This window comes from Epargyreus clarus, unplaced genomic scaffold (assembly GCF_041222505.1).
Source record: "Epargyreus clarus isolate Ecla_fem2 unplaced genomic scaffold, WU_Ecla_fem_2.2 ptg000008l, whole genome shotgun sequence".
NCBI lineage: Eukaryota > Metazoa > Arthropoda > Insecta > Lepidoptera > Hesperiidae > Epargyreus > Epargyreus clarus.
Window position 1 is genome coordinate 13337793 of NW_027332216.1, and position 19957 is coordinate 13357749.

At 36.9% G+C, this 19957-nt stretch overlaps 2 protein-coding genes across 8 annotated transcripts; one reads left to right on the top strand and one right to left on the bottom strand.

Moving 5' to 3' along the window:
- The first annotated feature begins 5 nt into the window (after positions 1-5).
- On the top strand, positions 6-19717 carry RNaseZ (ribonuclease Z). Of its 7 annotated transcripts, XM_073076135.1 has the most exons (31): positions 6-221; positions 314-482; positions 986-1172; positions 1416-1537; positions 2144-2352; positions 2761-2846; positions 3141-3306; positions 4064-4199; positions 5203-5440; positions 6726-6868; positions 7593-7811; positions 8389-8531; positions 8959-9131; positions 9636-9843; positions 10462-10694; positions 11433-11556; positions 12889-12957; positions 13682-13786; positions 13943-14011; positions 14119-14202; positions 14523-14642; positions 15074-15163; positions 15352-15417; positions 15612-15677; positions 15930-16169; positions 16681-16761; positions 16838-16903; positions 17009-17194; positions 17303-17416; positions 18325-18432; positions 18511-19717. In XM_073076135.1, the coding sequence occupies exons 2-31, from the start codon at positions 319-321 to the stop codon at positions 18552-18554; spliced, it is 4059 nt and encodes a 1352-aa protein (XP_072932236.1). In that variant the 5' UTR covers positions 6-221; positions 314-318; the 3' UTR covers positions 18555-19717. The 7 variants fall into 7 exon arrangements, with proteins under 7 accessions (XP_072932236.1, XP_072932231.1, XP_072932237.1 ...); XM_073076130.1 differs by having other exon boundaries at positions 6-482; XM_073076136.1 differs by having other exon boundaries at positions 6-482; positions 16074-16169.
- On the bottom strand, positions 18460-19754 carry Rpn10 (regulatory particle non-ATPase 10). The gene has a single exon (XM_073076137.1). The coding sequence runs from the start codon at positions 19752-19754 to the stop codon at positions 18681-18683; it is 1074 nt and encodes a 357-aa protein (XP_072932238.1). The 3' UTR covers positions 18460-18680.
- Positions 19755-19957: the final 203 nt, after the last annotated feature.

Consider the following 19957-nt stretch of genomic DNA (forward strand, 5'->3'; position numbering starts at 1 on the left):
AAAAAGAAAAGTCATATCTGTCAAAGTCATCGGTAAAAGTTAAAAACATTGAATTTTGTGAACAAAACTGAAGTCGCTGTTCTAAATCTAAAAATTTGTAATTGATACAGTAGAAAACAATTAGAAATTATGGTCAAGTATTAAAACCGATAACTCCCAACAAAATATATAAGGAATGCTCGTAAACTTTAAGCCAAAACAAAAGTAACCTATAAACACATGTACGGTATAATAATATTTAAGCGAGTAGTTAGCACAAGTAGTGTATATAGTTACAAAAAAGGAAGTTCTAAAAAGCTGCTGGAATTTCTAGCCGAAATGCCGAAGGATAAATCGGTTAGGGTGTTGGATACCCAGCGTCAGAGAGTGATCTCCGCTAAGAAACATGAAAATTTTGGTGTAAGCACGATTTACCTCCAAGTGCTTGGCTCCGGAGCTCGGGGGGCTCCTAACACCCTATACCTTTTCACTGATCAAAAACGGTAACCAATCTTTCTCTTTATTACTACAGTTATGTTATTTGTACAGAGAAATGTCTTAATTCTGATGCAATTCTTTTTAAATAATGTAATAGGTCAAGTAAAATTACCTTAATCCTTGTTTAAGGTACTAGTGTGTGTTCTATTTCAGCATGAAATCAAATATATATTTTAATTATAAGATCTTTAATGGTATCATTAGTAACTTTTAGCTTTTGTTTTAAAATGATGCAATCCCTTCGTTTATTCTTTACACAAAATATGTTATGAAATATTTTCTCATTATCTATTGTTAACATTCTCATGAGTTATGGTAATCGATAGCCATTCAATACACAAATACCAAATGTAAAACTATACTTATCAATACTATTGGTCTTACTGTGTAACATTTATGTTCAAGCGAATTTGTGGACAACTAATTAACATGATGATAAAATTAAAATAGTCTATAGTCCCTGCCCAATTCCGCAGAAAATGGTCTCACTCACATTCATATCATACAGGTACTTATTCAACTGTGGTGAGGGTACTCAAAGGCTGGCACATGAGCACAAAGTAAGACTGTCAAAATTAGAGCATATCTTTGTCACAAGCAAGACCTGGCAGAACATTGGAGGGCTACCTGGTGTCTCATTAACTCTCCAAGATGTTGGAATACCAAGTATCACTCTTCACGGTCCTGAAGGCTTAGTGAGTAAAGAAAAAGAAAGGAAACTTAATACATTTTTTTAAAGTTTAATTTAAATTTATGTAATTGAAAATCTTTTTAGTATCTTATTTATAGTATACTTTATTGTTTTATATGATTGTTTGTATGTTAATGGTCAAAATATTGCCAGTTCAGGGTATTTTTTAAATTTTTTAGAATTTTTCAAAGTACTATCTGTTTTACCAAAACATACAAATAAAATTATTTTAACCAATTATTTGCAGGATGAATTATACAATGCCACAAGGAGATTTGTCATATTAAGGGAAATGGAGGTAAATATGGCAAAATGTAGCCCCAGCGAAGATTACAGCGATAGTGTCATGAGCGTCAAATATGTTTTGTTGTGAGTATTGTATTGTTAAGTAGTTTTCATCCGGCTTCGTGGGCAGTCAGAGTTTTTATATATCCCTCTGCAACTTAGTACATTATTGGGATAAAAGGTACCCTAACGCTGTTTGTCCACCAACTATGATATCGAGCTGATACCGATAATTAATGACGGTGCCGAAGTAGCGTACATACATTTGCTATAGCAGCTTGTCCACCGAACGTCCGTCACCCGAGCACCGTCATCCCATAGTAAATGTATGTGTACGCTACTTCGGCGTCGTGATTAATTATCGGTATCGGCTCGGTGACGGTGCAGTGGACAAACAGCGTATGTCCTTTTCTTATTCCCTAAAAATGTGTGTACAAAATTTCACTACGGTTGGTTATGTAGTGAAGATGTGACAGTGTAGCAAATAAACAAACTCACATTTGCTGTTGTAATGTTAGTTAGGATGGTCTATGAGTCTAATAAAACAAGAGTCTGTGTCATGATGCCTAAAAGACATCATTTACTCAATAAATTGACATCATTGTAACACTAACAAGATCTTACAATTTAGTCTAGTGAGTACCTATATTGCACAAATCTCAACTTAAAAAAATATCTATCTCTTTATAGAGGTCCAGATGAGAATGTCCTTGAAAATGATCCAAAACCTGCTGCAAAAAAGGCTAAGTTAGATGATAACAACATTGACAAGGCTTTCGAAGAGTTCATACATGACAACACTGATTACTACAATAAGGAGCTCAGGCAAGCAGAGGCCAATAAAAATAAAAACCAAGATAACAAACAGATTAAACAGAAAGTTAAAAGTCCCGAAAGAGGTATGGATTTACTGTTATGACTTATTTCTTAAGGACCTAAAGTTTAGGGCCTAAACTAATAAGGACCTAAAGTTGAGGCGCTAAACTTTAGGTCCTTAGGTAATATGAGTAAAATGATGTATTTTTAGGTTTTAATGGAAATTATTAGTTTTCCTTCTATTACAAAAGAAATGGCATGAAAAATTACATTATTTGATTTCCACATTAGACATTTAGATATTAAATTATTTTGAATCTAATAAATTCAATACTTTTAATGTAGTAAATTAAAATGCCAGAAATGGGGGAATAATGCAGTAGTCATGCAAATAGTTCTGTCAACTCTTTTACCACCTGCAGAGCGATTTTCAAAAAAAATCATGTGTTAAAATCTGATTTTATTAATGAAGGTTTTTTTTATCTTTCCAGATTCAATGAAATCAAAAACAGAGCAAGTTTTAAAAAATCTGCAAAGGAAATCGCATTGTACGGTAGCTTACATTTGTACATTCAAGGTAACTATGAGTTATAACAGTTTTTAAACATATTTTGTATGTAAACTTATGTACAGCCAGTACGTGAGGATTGCTAAGATTTTTCAGATTTAAAATTGTGAGGTGCACTTAATATATCTTCTGATGCTGATGTAACCACCATCTAATACCAGGGGGCCCCATTCCCATTTCATTTAAAATATACAAATCAAGGACTCCTACCCCTCTTTGGTGCCTATAATACTTGAATATCAACTAACTTAAAAAAATAAAATTCTATAACTATTTATTTTTTAACCGACTTTGTCTATACAGAAACGATATGGAACCCTAGACTTGGCCAAGTGCGTGGAGCGCGGTGTGAAGCCGGGCCCACTGCTGGGCAAGCTCAAGATGGGCGAGGACGTGGTGCTGCCGGACGGCACGCTCGTGTTCTCCAAAGATGTCAAAACTCCTGATGACCCTGGACCTGTGGTTATTGGTATGTTGAAAGTTTTTGTTGCTTTGTGGAACTGTGTACAATTGCACATATTTCCTTTTTACTAAATTGGGCCACTATTGTCTTGTTGGGATACTTATTACTATCTAGTACAGTTTACAATTTACAGAAGTTTAGTTGTTTTTTAACAAGGAAGTAACAAGGTCAGTAATGAAAATATCATTTGACTGGGGTACATTTGTAAAAAGTAGATTATTTGTCTGCCATATTTCACACCCAAAATCAACTATTTTAGAGAAATGTCCAAATTGATTTGGTAATTCCCCAGATTAATTTTAAAGGCATTAAATCAAATAGGATATCTATCTACGAGTATCTAGTATCATGGAAGTATATATTAGCATTGATATTTTTGGAATATGCGCAATTAAAAATGCTGAATAAAATAGTTTTTCTATTGTTATCTTTTTATTGACCTTGTTTTATGTGTGGAGTAATAATATTTTTGGCATAGTGAGAATAAAAAATGCTGAATAAAATAGTTTTTCTATTGTTATCTTTTTATTGACCCTGTTTTATGTGTGGAGTAATAACATTTTTAGAATATTGAAAATTAAAAATGCTGAATAAAATAGTTTTTCTATTGTTATCTTTTTATTGACCCTGTTTTATGTGTGGAGTAATAACATTTTTAGAATATTGAGAATTAAAAATGCTGAATAAAATAGTTTTTCTATTGTTATCTTTTTATTGACCTTGTTTTGTGTGTGTAATAAAATAAAGAGCGGTATTGTTACAGTGCTGGAGGTGCCTGACATCTCGTACCTGCGCGAGGCGGAGTTCTCGGCGCACTTCGACAACGGCGTGAACCCCTCTGAGCGCGTGCCCGCGCTCGTCGCGCACTACACGCCGCCGCACGTCTTCCACAATCCCACGTAAGTGGTAACGTTATCATTATTATAATCAATTTTTTTATAATATAGGGGTAGCAGACTAGCATGCAGACCACCTGATGGTAAGTGGCTACTGCCGCCCATGGACATCTGTAATCAACCCCAGATAGGATTAGACATTCCTACCTGAGGTCGGCCACAAATGCGCCGCTACCCCTGAGGACTAAGCTGGAACGCCTGGGAAAAGTATATCTCCCTTACCACACCACACTTAAAACAATATATGTGTATCCATGCTAACAGTTTACTAAATGATATATGTGTTATACATTTGTTGCAATATTTTAAAAAATATGTAATAGAATAGGTTAAAATCTGCTGTTAAATGGCTATTGTCATATTAGTCAAATAAAGCTAGAGGTTAAAACAAATCATAGATTTCATAGATGAAGGCTTCACTTGATGATTGGATTGTATGATGAAGATATCATATACGAAATTGTCTTACACTAAAATTTCTGAACATTATAGTAGCATTTTAGACTACTCCCTAGAAACATCTCCAAAGGAACGCAACCGGAGTCCTCTTAGTGCGTTGCCCCATCGGGCTCCGGCCAGGTGAGCTTGATGCTCGCCACACCGTCTGGTGGGCACGACGGTATGCGATTACACATACCGCCGTCCTTCCCGGGGTCACTAGCTGGGCGGATCGAGCTCCCACTATTGCCGCCCGCAATCCCGGAAGCCCCTTTTAGTCGCCTCTTACAACAGGCAGGGGATACCGTAGCCCTATTCTGGTCCCGGAACTACAGGGACTATATCTATGTACCTAGTAATTCGTGCAATCCTAGTAAGCATTAAAAAAATGCCTGTAGCAGGAGGCTCCTGTAGCATTGAAAGCATTTTATTACAATTTTGTATTGTAATGTCAACGATATACAATCTTCCTTACTCAATAATGAAATAAACGATTTACCTATCAAAGTATTAATAACATACGACATCCCTATAAATTGCCCTATAAATTGCACGCTTGTTCACACAGCTACCAGGCCTTCATAACGATGTTCGGCCCCCGCGCCCGGCACCTAGTCCTGAACGAGCAGAACGCATGCCTCGGCTCGGAGGCGGTGCACCGCACGCAGCACAAGCTGCACCTGCTGGACGCGGACATCTTCCCGCTACTGCGCGACGCGAGCGTGCCGGCCGTGTGGCGCGCGCAGCCGCCGCGGCTCGACTGCGGCGCCGAGAGGGTCAAGTGTCTCGAGGAGCTCAAGAATAAGGTGACTGACACACACACACACACACATACACACACATACACACGCACGCACGCACACACACACACACACACACACACACACACACATACACACACACACACACACACACATTATCGATGCGAGGTTGAAAATAAGGTGACTATTGAACACACACACACACACATACACACTCTGTTGATGTAAGCTTAAGAATAAGATGGTTATTGAGTATGTTGAATAAGGTTGTTACTAATGTGATAGTAATACTTAATTTTTTTTTATTTTCATTAGCTTTTTAGCATTACGTCAACCTTTTATACCGCATTTCTTTGATGATTAATAAATATTTTTTATTATTATTATTGGAAATTTAGTTGATTAGCAAAAATGGTGGATAAAAAGTATTAAGAATTGCATATTATTACAAAGTGATGTAAAAGTATGTGTGCCGGTTGTCTTTGCTAGTAAATTGATAGATCATGAATTGATGAAATTTTTACCAATGGGCTAAAAGTAACTTAGTAATTATAAATTAATTAAACTATTACTACTAACTGCCTATCTAACAAAATCATAGCTAGAAATCTGAGCTAGAGTCGACACACATGAAGGCACCGCGTGTTGAACGTTGAGGGTTTCGTCAGGGCGTCGGAAGCGCACGTAACTGCGTTGCAATGGACGGCCGCACTGGCTTTGATGATGCTGCACTAAAACGCTATTTTCTGTATTAATCTTAAATTTTTATGATAAATAGTGTGGTTCATTGCTTGTATACTTTATTTCTGAAGAATATATAAAACATTACACGCCAGACCTTTCATCTAAATGCCTCGCTCTTTAATAAAATGTATGCTTTTTATACGCTGCGTCGCTTGGCACATTTGAGGATTTGGGTGTTTGTTATGTAAGTACACATTTATGCTTTGCATATATCATATCATCATAACAATTCAAAATTAATTTAAAAATATTCCTTCAAAATATATAATATTCATATCATATTTATATTATTTATTAACATACTAGAAATATGCTATAAACTAGCTATCTTTTAACCATTTCCCACATTCATATTCCTTATATATTGCATAGAAATATGCTTGTAAGTACTAATTAATGTATTATATAATATACATACAAATATATCTTATATATAAAAAATATATATAAAAACCTCAGTTTTTTTCACGTTAACAATTATTTTCGACGACATTACCTAAATATATTGTATAATAACATAACACAAATATGTTAACATAAGCACGTGTGCATGTCCGGTGTGTGTACAGAACGCGGTGGTTTGTAGATAGCGCTCGCGCAGTTCCAGAACATAATAAGCATGGAGGGCAGCTGCGGCGGCGACGGCGCGCCCGACGACGAGCGCCCGCAGCTGCTGGCCGCGCGCACGCTCTCCATATACCATCTCAGGCCGAAGCGGGAGTTCGATAGGTTAGTTGGGTTGTTTGTATCTGTTTTTTGTGTATTCTAAGGTAGTATTCTGCAAACTTTTTGTGTTCAATGTACATCTAGGAAAACTAATTTTTTTGAGGTACACCACAAATTACAAATTAGTTTTTAAGTTGCATAAATCACCATTAATTATAACTAAAGAAATAGATGCACGAAACAACCTCGCTCGTGCGCTCGCATGATTTGTGTAGGTATTTTACTTAGCCTTACTTACTAAAATAGTTTAATAAGATAACCTTATTTTTTTCGCGCCACACCAACTAATGATCACCGTACACCAGTGTGCCGCGGTGTACTAGTCGTATACAGCTGTTTACACTGGGTATAGTCTAAAGATCGAAATCGCTATAAGTTAGTTATCACTTGCTGTAACAAATAAAAACATTGCGAGGAACCTTAGGACTGTCTATAAGTTGTTGATCGAAATCATCGATCGACGATCGCTTCCAAACCACGAAAAATCTTAAAAGTAACAAGTCTATCAATGCAATACATAGCCAGGAATGTTTTTGATGATTAAAGTATTCATAAAAAATTAAATTTATAATTCACATAACATAACATAAAAGTAAAGTACGATGTTGCTTCCACTCTTTTGAATACGTATAGATCGATTAACTTTACTTAAATTTGGTCTTAACTACGAAAAATATAGATGGCGTGATCCCCAATACATTATGCGCTTTATGACATTCATTGCCAGATCAGCGGAACCAAAGCTTCAAATCCAGGACTACATCCAAGAGGCAATGGACGTAGACGGCTTCGCTACGAGCCTGGAGCAGTTCAGAAAGCTCGTGGACGGCATGCGGTACGCGAGGAACGCCTCGCATAAGGAGTACCCAAAGGTGGTCTTCCTCGGCACCGGCTCCTGTATACCGAGCAAGACGAGGAATACTAGCGCCATTGTATTGCATATCAAGTATGTTTTATTTTTTTTTATCACAAAATTATAGGTTTCAAACCCTTTATTCGAACGAGCTGTAAAAATTACATTATGGCAATACATACTCTGTATTTGAGGCATAAATTAAAGGCATTGGAACGAGATTTAAAATTTACATTTTGGCAATACTCTTTATTTATAAGCATAAGCTATTAATAATGAGTAGCTTATAGCGGCTTAAGGGGGGGACGGAAGGGGCGGTCCGCCCTAGGTCTCCGATCCTGGTGGGGCCTCCAAACACAGTTGCTAAAAAAAGGTTGTCAGACCTAAGCAATCTATGAAATGTGTATCACACAGCGAAAAAAGGTCAATTTTCGGGGCCTCCATTCAGTTTTCCGCCCCGGGCCTCCGACGACCTTAGCCCGCCACTGTGAGTAGCTAAACATTTTTCAGTAGTGAAGTAGTTTTGTTGTCTACTAAAGTTAATTGGTGCCCCAAAAGTCTCTTGAAGTTATCCTCCTAGGACTACAATATCAGTCAAACAATTATATGGATAAATCTGATACACAACTATGTACTTCCAAAAAACATATTATTAATTTTTTCTCTACAGTGAGAACAGCTCTATGCTTCTGGACTGCGGCGAAGGCACGTTCGGTCAGCTGGTGCGATTCTACGGTCCGAAGCGAGTTAACGCGTTCCTGAGAACACTCAAAGCTATTTATATTTCACATCTTCATGCCGATCATCATATTGGTAAGTTTGTATAAATACCAAAACATGTATAAATGACATGTTTATTCCAGGTTTTGGTAAAAATGACAGATTTTAATTTTCGTCGAAATGTGTTTATATTCCCATTATGTTACCATAGATGTAAATGGGTTTACTAATCTATATTTTAAATCAATGAACTAATCGAAAGATTCTTCTGGAAATATTAGTATGCAATTTGTATATAATCACAAGTAAGGAATGAAATAAAAATATCTGGTAGATTGATAAAGTAATCAAAAGATTCGGTTTGGAGGTTTGATAAACTACTCGTGATCATTCAAAATATGGTGCTCGTTGCATACTAAAATAATTCCACTGGTATTACAAATGCTCATAGGCCACAGATAATGTTTTTCAGAAAAAAAGCTGCCAACCGTAATTCTATTTAAATCATATGTTTCCTCAGGTCTGATAGGTGTGCTGCAAGCGCGTCGGCAGGCGCTGGAGGAGCTGGAGGGCGCGCGCTCGGAGCCGCTGCAGCTGCTGGCGCCGGGACAGATCGTCAGCTGGCTCGCCACCTACGACATGCAGTTCGAGAAGATACGCGCGGAGTTCACGCTCGTGCCCAATCAGAACCTGGTAACGTTTGTATAATAAATATTTCCATTCCAGTCCACCCGATGGTAAGTGGCTACTGCCGCCCATGGACATCTGTAATCAACTCCAGATAGGATTAGATATTCTTACCTGAGGTCGGCCACAGATGCGCCGGTACTTCTGTGGACTAAGCTGGAACGCGTCGGAAAAGTATGTCTCCCTTACCACACCCTTCAAAACGGAACACAGCAGCGCCTAACACTGCTGCTTTAGGCAGAAATAGGTGTGGCGGTGGTGCCGCCGGAGTCAAACCACAAAGGGTTCTACCACCTTCATTTTTAAATTTGTCATGCTCAGTTGCGGACCTATAAAGGGAGTTGAATACAATAACGGTAATTATTAATAATAATAAGATAAGGATATGTCCAAACAATAAATATTTTACATAATCAGATCATAAAATTTGTTACTTATCTAAAGAGAATATAATAAAAAATATGATTTTATAAAACATGTCCACTATATTTATTTATTATCACGAACAAGCTGGCACCAACAACCGACGAGAGTACCGAGGCGCCGTCGAACACGGAGGCGCCGTCGGCCATGCTGGCCGGCATCGGCGTGCAGAACATCCGCACGTGCTACGTCACGCACTGCCCCAACGCGTTCGGCGTGGCCGTGGACGTGGACGCGCAACACAAGATCACGTACTCCGGGGATACTATACCGTGCGAGGCTTTGGTTAAGATTGGTACGAACTATTTTATATTACTTATTCAATTTGTTTTGTTTTTAAGTTATATGATTTTCGATTGAAAATTTTGATTTTTTTAAAAGCTTACATAGCAACACAACAACAAAGCAGCAGCTTATACAGTTTTAGTTCTTTTTTTTTTCAAAATTAGTCGCGTGACTCCTTTTATTTTTAAATATACGTTTCCTTTCTGCATTCTACTACCCTGTACTTTCGGATTTGGTCTTTTACGGCCGGTTCAAAAAGGACCATATACACTAATTTTTAAAACAGCTAATTTCTAATACTACATACAATTATTACAATAATGTCAATAAATTATTGTGTTTCATAGTTAGTTCCAGTTTTGGAGTAGAGATATATTTGGTTCTGATAGGTGTATTTTTGTGGCAAGGCGTTTGTACTTTTATAGGGTCGGTACATATCTGACGGAAAATGCGTAGAGCGTATCAGACGTTGTATGCTCGACGCACTAACGCATCATCGGTTAGGTGTGAAAGGTTGAATGTTTTATTATATAATTGTCTGTTCTGGCGTAACGCGACCGATAATACGTGACCCATTTTCCGTCAGATATGTACCGACCGCTAATCATAACAAATCATCCATTTATAGGTAAAAAATCAACACTCCTGATCCACGAAGCGACTATGGAAGACGAGTTAGCGGATGAAGCGCGGTTGAAGATGCACTCCACTACCTCACAGGCTATTTCTATCGGCCGCGACATGGAAGCGAAGTTCACCGTGCTAACACACTTCAGTCAGCGGTACGCGAGGTTGCCGAGACTCAGCGCGCACATACTGCACGATAATAAGAGAGTTGGCATCGCTTTTGATAACATGCAGGTAATTTGAATTGTAGAACTTAAAACTCTTATCTTAATTAGTTATCTGTAACTTTGCTTGAATTAAAAATATGTGTGTCTCAGGCGGGTCTCATCTGTACGTATACCTTATGAATGCTACCGTAACCTTCCTGGTTTTTTTTTTGTCATGCGTGCTATATGTGACTTGCGATCTGTGTGGTTGTACATACTAAATCGAGTTGATTTATGTGTGGGTCGAATACAAGTGTGGTCGTAAACCCGTGCGAAGTCCTTACATGCCTTACCATCGTCTACCGAATCCGCATTGGAACAGTGTGGTGGAGTATATTAACATGTGCTTAATAATTGTAAGACGCTAAAAGTTTATGCTTTTAATAAATGAATATTTTATTTGGATCTAAACTGCCATTTAGAGCACCATTCAGCTATAAGCTTATAGAGTTATGCTTCTTTATTACGAACAAAGTATGCCAATTTGTTCTCAAGTAATTTACAAATACTTTTTATAATATATTTTCATTACAATACTTCTTAATAAATTTATGTTAATAAGAGTCTATTTTATTCCTGTAGACTAGCAATGTAGCGGGAAACTGTATAAAAAGAAAGAAGGAAATTATATGTTTTTCGAGAAGAGATGTCATTGAATGGATTGTCAGAGAAAATAAATAATGGAGTTGTTATTATATAAAATAGTCTTTCAGAAATAATGATCTTGCACTATATTATAATTATTTGTCTTTATCTGTTCTGTTAGATAACGATGGGCGACCTGGAGCTGCTGCCGCACATGTACGCGCCGCTGCAGCTGATGTTTGCGGAGCACTGCGTCGAGCTCGAGCTCAAGGCCGCCTCGCGCGCGCGCCGCAAGCTGCCGCCCGGTAACCGCCACGACAGCTAGGCTACACAACCACACCCAAGGTTCCCTAACCGAGGAGTAAACAGGCTTAGTAGTAAGCCTTCACTCTCCGTCTGTCACGAGGCTCTATAGATAAACATTTGAAATTTAGAAATGGCCGCTATAACACCAAATAGTATAAATAAAAATGCAATTAAAAGGGGGTCAATACAATAAACCGGTGTTTGTCGGTTTTCTTCGTACTAACTATTCAACCGTAATAAGAAGACATATTTACAATACATATGCCTTATAATAACACAATTAACAAACTCTAAAAATATAAAAAATCAAAATTATGGGTACAGATTAGTACGGAACCCGCTATGTGCGAGTTCGACTCCTACTTGACCAATTATTTTTGGTAAAGTGGAGAAATCTTATAAGAGTTAAGGTATTTTCGTAATGCAACTACTTAGAAATCCCAATGTTAGCAGATATTTATCAGCCCTTATATTATTTAAAATGTCTGACATATTGGTGCTATCTAGATATCCTATTTATGTGATATGATAGGTATGCCTTTTTAAAATAGACACTAGAAGAATGTAAATTAATTCTTTGTAAAATTTGTATGTTATTGGTCATTGAAATATGAACACGCAATTAGTGGATTTTTTTAATGTTTTTAAAAATACAACTTAATTTGTGTTAATATGTCTTTCCGTTTGACAGAGTGGATTTAAGATAAATATTATCACTAAGATCTTATAGTGTAGTGTATTACGCGTGAAAATATTTTCCCAACTCCTGTGTATATAAAGTTTTACCTAATTTTGTTATCATCGTTATCAATTCATTACAATCCCACTGGTGGGCTTGAAGCGTATATTGTTGTTAGTAAATATCATTGTTGATATCATTTGTAATTTAATGTAATGTAAACATCATCCTATGAAACATTCATGTTATATATTTAGTTATATAGTTAGTTGTTGCCATTTGACTGTTGTATATTAGGAAATAAATTATGTTTTATATCTCTAAAAAATGTTTTATTGTATTCCCTGTATTTTTATAATTGCCGTATTGTCCGTATTTAGAATAAATTAATTATATTTTACGATTTCGTTTTAATTAAATTTCAATCCATTTTTGCAGAGTTCATTGTTCATTCAAGTTCATTGTTCAAAAATATTTGTTCTTTTTAAATGATTTAGTGCTAAGAGTAGTGTGGTAGTATATAGATTATCATTTACGTTGAAAGACATGGTTGTGTAAATGGTCGTTGCATTCATATGGCGTTAATGTTCCTCTTAACAAATTATTGCTTGAATAGTTCGAATAATAACTAGCGTTGTTGACAATATTACAGATGAGAATCAGAAGAATCAGAAGAAGCACGCTATCAACACGGTCACTTATAGAGATAGCAATGCTTCTAGTAAGTGACTACAACGGAGTTTTGTCAGCCAAGTTGTATGGTTTATTTTAGCTACAAAAAGATGGTTTTGAAGGTGGTAGAACCCAAACCTAATAACAGCAGTGTTAAGCGCTGCTGTGTTCCGGTTTGAAGGGTGTGGTAAGGGAGACAGACTTTTCCGAGGCGTTCCAGCTTAGTCCTCAGGGGTAGCGGCGCATCTGTGGCCGATCTCAGGTAGGAATATCTAATCCTATCTGGGGTTGATTACAGATGTCCATGGGCGGCAGTAGCCACTTACCATCATGTGGACTGCATGCTCGTCTGCTACTCTTATAAAAAAAATGGTCAGTCACAGTGGTTATGGTCAGTTAACACTAACCATAACGACTATAAATTTTAACAGTTTTAAGGGTTTATTTTTATAAAAAAGTGACATATTATTTATATTATGTACGAAAACCCCACCGAACTTAGCACATGAGATAGCAGAATAACTTAACTTTTAATACAACTTTGATAAGAACATCGAACCGTCTATCGTAAAATAAACTAGTATAAAATAGTAATTGTCTAAGAATTCCATTCATTCGTCCAACATATTTTGAATGGCACTGCCTCAAATAGAAATATTATCGGTGTTCAGTGAGCTAATTTTTCCAATTGATCGAGCGTCGACTTTTTCTTCTCTTCTTATACATAAACGGTAAAATTTCTTCACCGTTCCGTAAAAATGATTTTATTCTAGGATTGAGGCAAGAAATCAGAAGAATGGTAGGAAACGCTCCAGTGAAAAGGAACACTCGTAGCAAGTCTTGTTCGTCAACTAAATCTGCTAACAGCGCCACTCCAAGTAGGTATACTTTGTACACGTTTTTAACGGACTGTTGAAGGTAATGTTTTAAGGTTTATAACTTAAATAAGCTGATTATTTTGCTGAATGAGTTTATATGCCACAGTAAGTAAATAACTTATGCAGTATTATTTCTGTATTTTTTTTTTACTTCAGGGTCCCATAATAGTGAAAACACATCCCCTGAACGAAAGACAGCTGAGAAACCTCTTGAAGTTAATACACGTAAGTTTATTTTAAAACCACCTCCAATATAAAGCATTCAGTGGTATAAATTTTGAGCTCATTTTGGTGAGTCAGATGTATTCAATGATTTTTCCTCACTTTGCCAGCTCGTTCCACAAGTCAGTCCTCGAACATTGTTAAAGAAGCTCAAGAGAGATCAAAAGTAGCTTCCAATGTTCATGTAATTGATAGTAAGTTACCTTTATAAGTTTAAAATTATAAATTGAAAATCATTTGTTTTAGCGGCATAACAATGTACTCGCGTAAAAGTTTTTAGTATTCTTTTCGTAAATTGTGCAATCTACTAATTCGCACTTACAAGTCTGCTGTATTCTGCACGAAATGATTGTAGAAAAGATGTAGTGATTTAGATATTTTAAATGTAAGTATGTACTAAAATAAATATCTTTCTATTAAAAAAAACAAGAACTCTGGAATAAACATTACTGTTTAAATATTGTAAAACTAAAATGTTTGAAAATTTGGTTTTTAAGACTACCTTTACTTGCAGCGCGCTCAAGAACGTTGCACTCTGCATCCGCGACGCCCTCTGCAGTCAAAGTAAAAGACAATGTATCGGACAACAAGATTAACAGTTACAAAATTGATCTCAACAAACAGCCCTCCAAAGGTTAGCCATGATAATGGCAAACTTAAGTCCGTTATTCATGATTAGTTAAATATATCAATTTTTGCCCACCAAAGTTTGAAAAAAATGATCTTCTCTGGTCGCAACGTTGAATAGATATTAATAAGGGACACTTATTTACATTATATAACCATTCGTATTCATAATATTGTTGAATTGTCTCCTCGGTTGTTACCCCAATGTATAGGTCTGATTAATAGACGAAATACTGCGCACAATAGTTTATTACTTATTACAAACACTTTACCGACACGATTAATTACACTAGTCTATACGTAACGCGGGCGTACGTCACTTTATAGAATTACGACTTTTCTCATTATTTCGTAAAGACTTATATAATACTACTTACCAACGGCAATTATATTCTACATAAATTTCCATTTTTATTATTTGTTAATGGTTTGTTGCAGAATCTGGTGTTGGTTATGGGAAGCCCCTAGTCACTCCTTTGAATAAAAAACTCGTTATAAGAAGAGGTTACCACTTAGGATCTACTTCAAGTACTTGTTTCAAATATTTAGTAGAAAATATAGCTCTATGAATATTTCGAAAACAATATTTGCATATCATGTCTTTTTGGATAATAGTAGCGCAGTGTTATGAAAAATCCACAATAAATTTATTGTATTAAATTGTCATTATTATGACCATAAACAGTTCACTTACTCATAATAACATATTATTTTAGACGCGGATACTGAGAAATATGTTCCTAGTATCCACCGTTGCAAGTCACCGGTAAAATCATGGAAAGGTAAATATGAATGAAATTTCCTGCTATAATCTTTAACTTTATTCAAATTTTGTTTTATATGTCCTATTAAGGTATAAGGTAGGTACACACGTACAATAGTAACTGTAAAATAGTTAAAACATATTAAAAATGAAAAACGAATTTACTTTTTAGTCCAGTATTTTATTGTACTGATAATTTTATCTATTTTCTAGCTGAGAACCGACCATCTTCATCTTCAGTCTCCTCAAATAAACGAGAACTGAGCAAAACTAAAATACGTGAGTGCTAAACGATTTGGTCTTATTTGTTTAGTAATAACAATAATCTATTTTACTGTGTTTTACTCAGTTAAAACTTATTCCTCATATAAAAAATAGGATTTTCAAATATTAGAATTCAATGAAGGAACCTCAATTAAATCTTATTTCTTTACAGTTAACAACAAAATAAATATTCCTACCCACATTTTCCCGTAAACGTAAACATAAAAGCTATAAATTACCTACATACATTCACGGCTTCGATTTCAGTAAAATACCCTGAAGTAGATGTCGTGACGAGTATTTTGATCCACCTCATACTCTGGAGACTGTTCCGCGTGGTCTCCTGTCTGCCATACGTGCAAGGGCAGGTGGTGGTAACAATTGTCTCAGTCGGTGTTTTGTTTTGGACAGCCGCTAGGGAGAATGTGTCTGGCCATACTCCCCGATGGTCCAACGCTGGGCCAGCGACACCGGCGAAGAGGCCGAAGAGTAGCGTGGCGGCTAACTGTTAGTATTCAGTTTAGTATCTTACTTCGATCCAGAATACCAATCGGTGAAGTGGTATTGTTGATCGAAGGTATCTTATGACCAGTTATGAGAATTGGGTAAGGGTAAGAAAGTTTGTAGGTGAAAAGGAGTAATTGACGCCGACCGTCTCTCTTGTATTATTCCACTGTCGGTAGTATGTTATAGTCCGCGTAAAAATGCTAGTCCGCTTTGAATATGGAAATGAATCTCGTCGCCATAGCAAATTGTATGACTACATCTGCTCGCAACTACTTCAGAGCGGACTAGCAGTTTGGCGCGGGCTATACTTAACTAAATTATAGTAGGATAGGTGCGTGTGTCCTGCAAAAGTGGTCGTCAATACATTACTGTCCCTTTGCTGGATAAAAGTTTTTTCATAGGGCGAGTGCATATTGGCAGACTTCACACACTACATTTGAGAACTTTTTAAAAGTGTAAAATTATAAAAGTGGTACAAGAAGGAAATTAATTAATATTTATACTTTTTCAGCCTCGAAACCTATTCTAACAACTCAGCAACGGTTAAACTCAGGTCCGAGAAGAGCTAGTTCGGCTGATAGGAAGCCACAAGGTTAATAGAGTTCTTTATAAGTAGTTTCTAAATGAAATAAGCAGGACCCTTTTATTATTTCGGCAAATGTTTCCAGATACATCGAGTCTGACGGCTACGAACAATACCGCGTATGATCGTAAAGCGAGAAGTTGGAATTCAGGTAAGTAATATTGATTTTAAAATGTTACAGATTTGCGAAATTTTATGGTCCCGTAATTTGCAGTGTGTATATTCACCCTTATATCCTCTATTTTTTAACTTCCAGATCCAAGGTCTACGAAGGGCACACCCAGGTCTCAAACGCCAACCGGAATAAAACCACATTTACAAGAAGCTACTATGAAAACGCCTGCCAAAGTTAAAGAACCTCCAGACCACATTCAACTAAGAAACCAAAAGAAGCATAATCCTAAAGAGACTAATAAGCCTATTGTAAATGGGAAAGCGAAATGTTCGTATTTTTATTAACTTGATCTCGAGCTTGTATACATAACTGGCTTTTCTAGGTTCGAATTCATGAGATTTTTTAATTGAAAACTATGTACTTTTTTTCTTCCAGTTGCAAACCACAGCAGCAAAACTTTTAAGCCGCAACTCGAGGATATCAAGAGCTCATACCTACTGTTGAATAAAAAACCTATAGACAGGAACATAAACGAACCCGGAGACGACGGTAGTATTGTATCATCTACTATACTATAAGAAGATAAATGTATATTGCAGTCAAATATTAAATTGTGTGTTTGGGTAGTCTACTCCATACATGCAGTTCAACTAGTTTGAAGGAATGACTGCAGTCTATGGAACTTTAGTACCTTTATAGCCTAAACATACTTCAAAAATTTGGTTCTAACAAGCTGTTCTATCAGTCTGTCATCAATGATAGGAATTTTACATTATCATTGATCAGAATTTGCTTGAAAATCTACCTTGCTACTGTTTGATGTTTACCTATATAATTAAGTAGTGTACCTAAGCAGATGCTAAATTAGGATAAATGCTAGTTTTATTATGTAGCCCCCAATATTGTAATGTAATAATACTATGTTCCCCAGTGGTCATGGCACCTAACAGTGAAACCCCAATCCAATCCGGAACAGACGACTCATGCCATACGAACTAGGAGACGAAGATTCAAAATTATTGTAATTTTTAAATATCCTGAAATTTAATAGTAAAAATTCTTGAAATATTATAAGATACGTAAATATGAATTTTTGTTTTTGTTCAGGTTTTTAAAAACCACATATTAATCTTCAGTTTGCTAGTTTCATATTATTTACTACATAGCATTATTTATTAGTGGTTTTCTATTATTTTAGTGAAAAGTGGGCTGGGTATGCATTCTTATCACTTTGGACGACTTACCGATTACTGGCTAGACATCAAAGTCAATCAGTTGACAAAGGATGATTAGGATTGACTCCAGTCCTATTTTCACACAAGGTAATAGAATATTCTCTCCACCCATGCACAAGACGTGAAATGGTGGAGTATACAACGTCAACTGTCCAGAAAGGCCCAATGTCCAGCTATATATAGTATATTACATACATGTCATATTGACCAATAAATTTACAGAAAATAAGCCGGTTACATGCAAACCACCCTCGAATGATAACATTAGAAGATTGCAATTGCTAGAAATAAAACAGAGGTATAAGAGCAGAAAGTTTTGGAATGACTCAAGTATGTTTAAAACAATAATAATCTCAGTTGTGTAAGTAGCATTGTTTATTACTACTAATAAAATCTCATTTATTACAGAGTACGACAAAATTGAGGGTCTTAACTGGATCTCATGGAAATAATGCTAAATCCAATAAAGTGTTTGTATTTAATTTGAAAGTTCTTTACTCAGTTTACAATACCAACTGTAAAAGCTTATGAGCGTTAAATAAAAATTGATAAACTCGCAGTAAATAAAATTGTTTCATTTACTTCTCATCCTTGTCATCCTTTTCTTCTTTTTCATCCTTGTCTTTTTTGATGGTGGACATGGCATTCCGGATGGCCTCACTCTGTGGGTCCACACCCGGCAAGTTCTCGAGCACACTCTGAAGGAAAGCTGGATCGTTCATAACTTCAGCATATTCTTCCGAGACATCCATGCTTTCCTCAGCTTGTGGGGTTTCTTGCTGCATGCTCATCTGCATTGCGAGGGCAATCTGTTCCTCCTCAGATAGGTCCATGGCTTCACGCCCTAGAGTCATGGCTAATGCTCGCTCCATTCCTGTATTTTGGGCTTCACCAGTCTTACCAGCTTCACCACCTTCAGTTGTGGCCGCTTGGCGGCGGGATTCCTCTTCCTGACGCTGCCTCTGCTCCTCCATGGAAACACGGAGAGCGAGTGCAAGCTCTGGGTCCTCGTTAGGATCAACGCCAAACTCGAAGGGCGAGAGGCCAGACCCTGATGGACCGGCACCATCGCCCCCAATCAACGGACTCGTGATCAAAGCCTCCGACAGCACCACGCAGCCTCCCGCTGGCACAGATACGAGGTGGCTCCCACCAGTTGTATTGTCTTTACCATTTAAAGTGTTCACAAAGGAAGTTAACAAGGGATTGTTCTCGGAGTCTTCGCCGAAAGATATGACGTCGCAGTTCACCTTTTCTTTCTTCAACCTCTTAGCTAGTTTGACGAGCTCTTTCTCGTCGGTGTTCACAGGAGAGCCGACGAACACGACGATGCGCATTTTATGGTTCTTCCCTTGACGATGTTTCAGTGCCAAGTGCGCGATTCTGATTCCAGTCAGAAGGTTGATATTGCCATTGGGCTGGACTCGGTGCAGCTTAGACAGGATTCGCCCGACATCGCTCGTCAACGTGGCCAGCACTTCCACGTTCGCTAAAGTCAGCAGCCCAACGTTATTCTCGGGATTGGACCGTGTTTTGGAATGACATACCAGATTTACGGCATCTTGCTGAGCCTGCAGCCTCGTAGGTAGAAAGTCGCCATTTCTCATATAGTCGCTATTATCTACACATATCATTGTACTCTCCAAAACCATTTTGTAATATTTATTTATCAAGACTTGGAATAAACTATTAAATTAAAATGATCAAAAGCACAATGAAAGACGAACTACAACATAGGCAAACGAAATTTGCTGTCTAATTATCACAGACAAAAAATCAAACAGATACAGAGAAACAGATGATATATTGTAACAGATTAGCTAACAAAAATATTTAATTATAAAGCCGGCCTTTC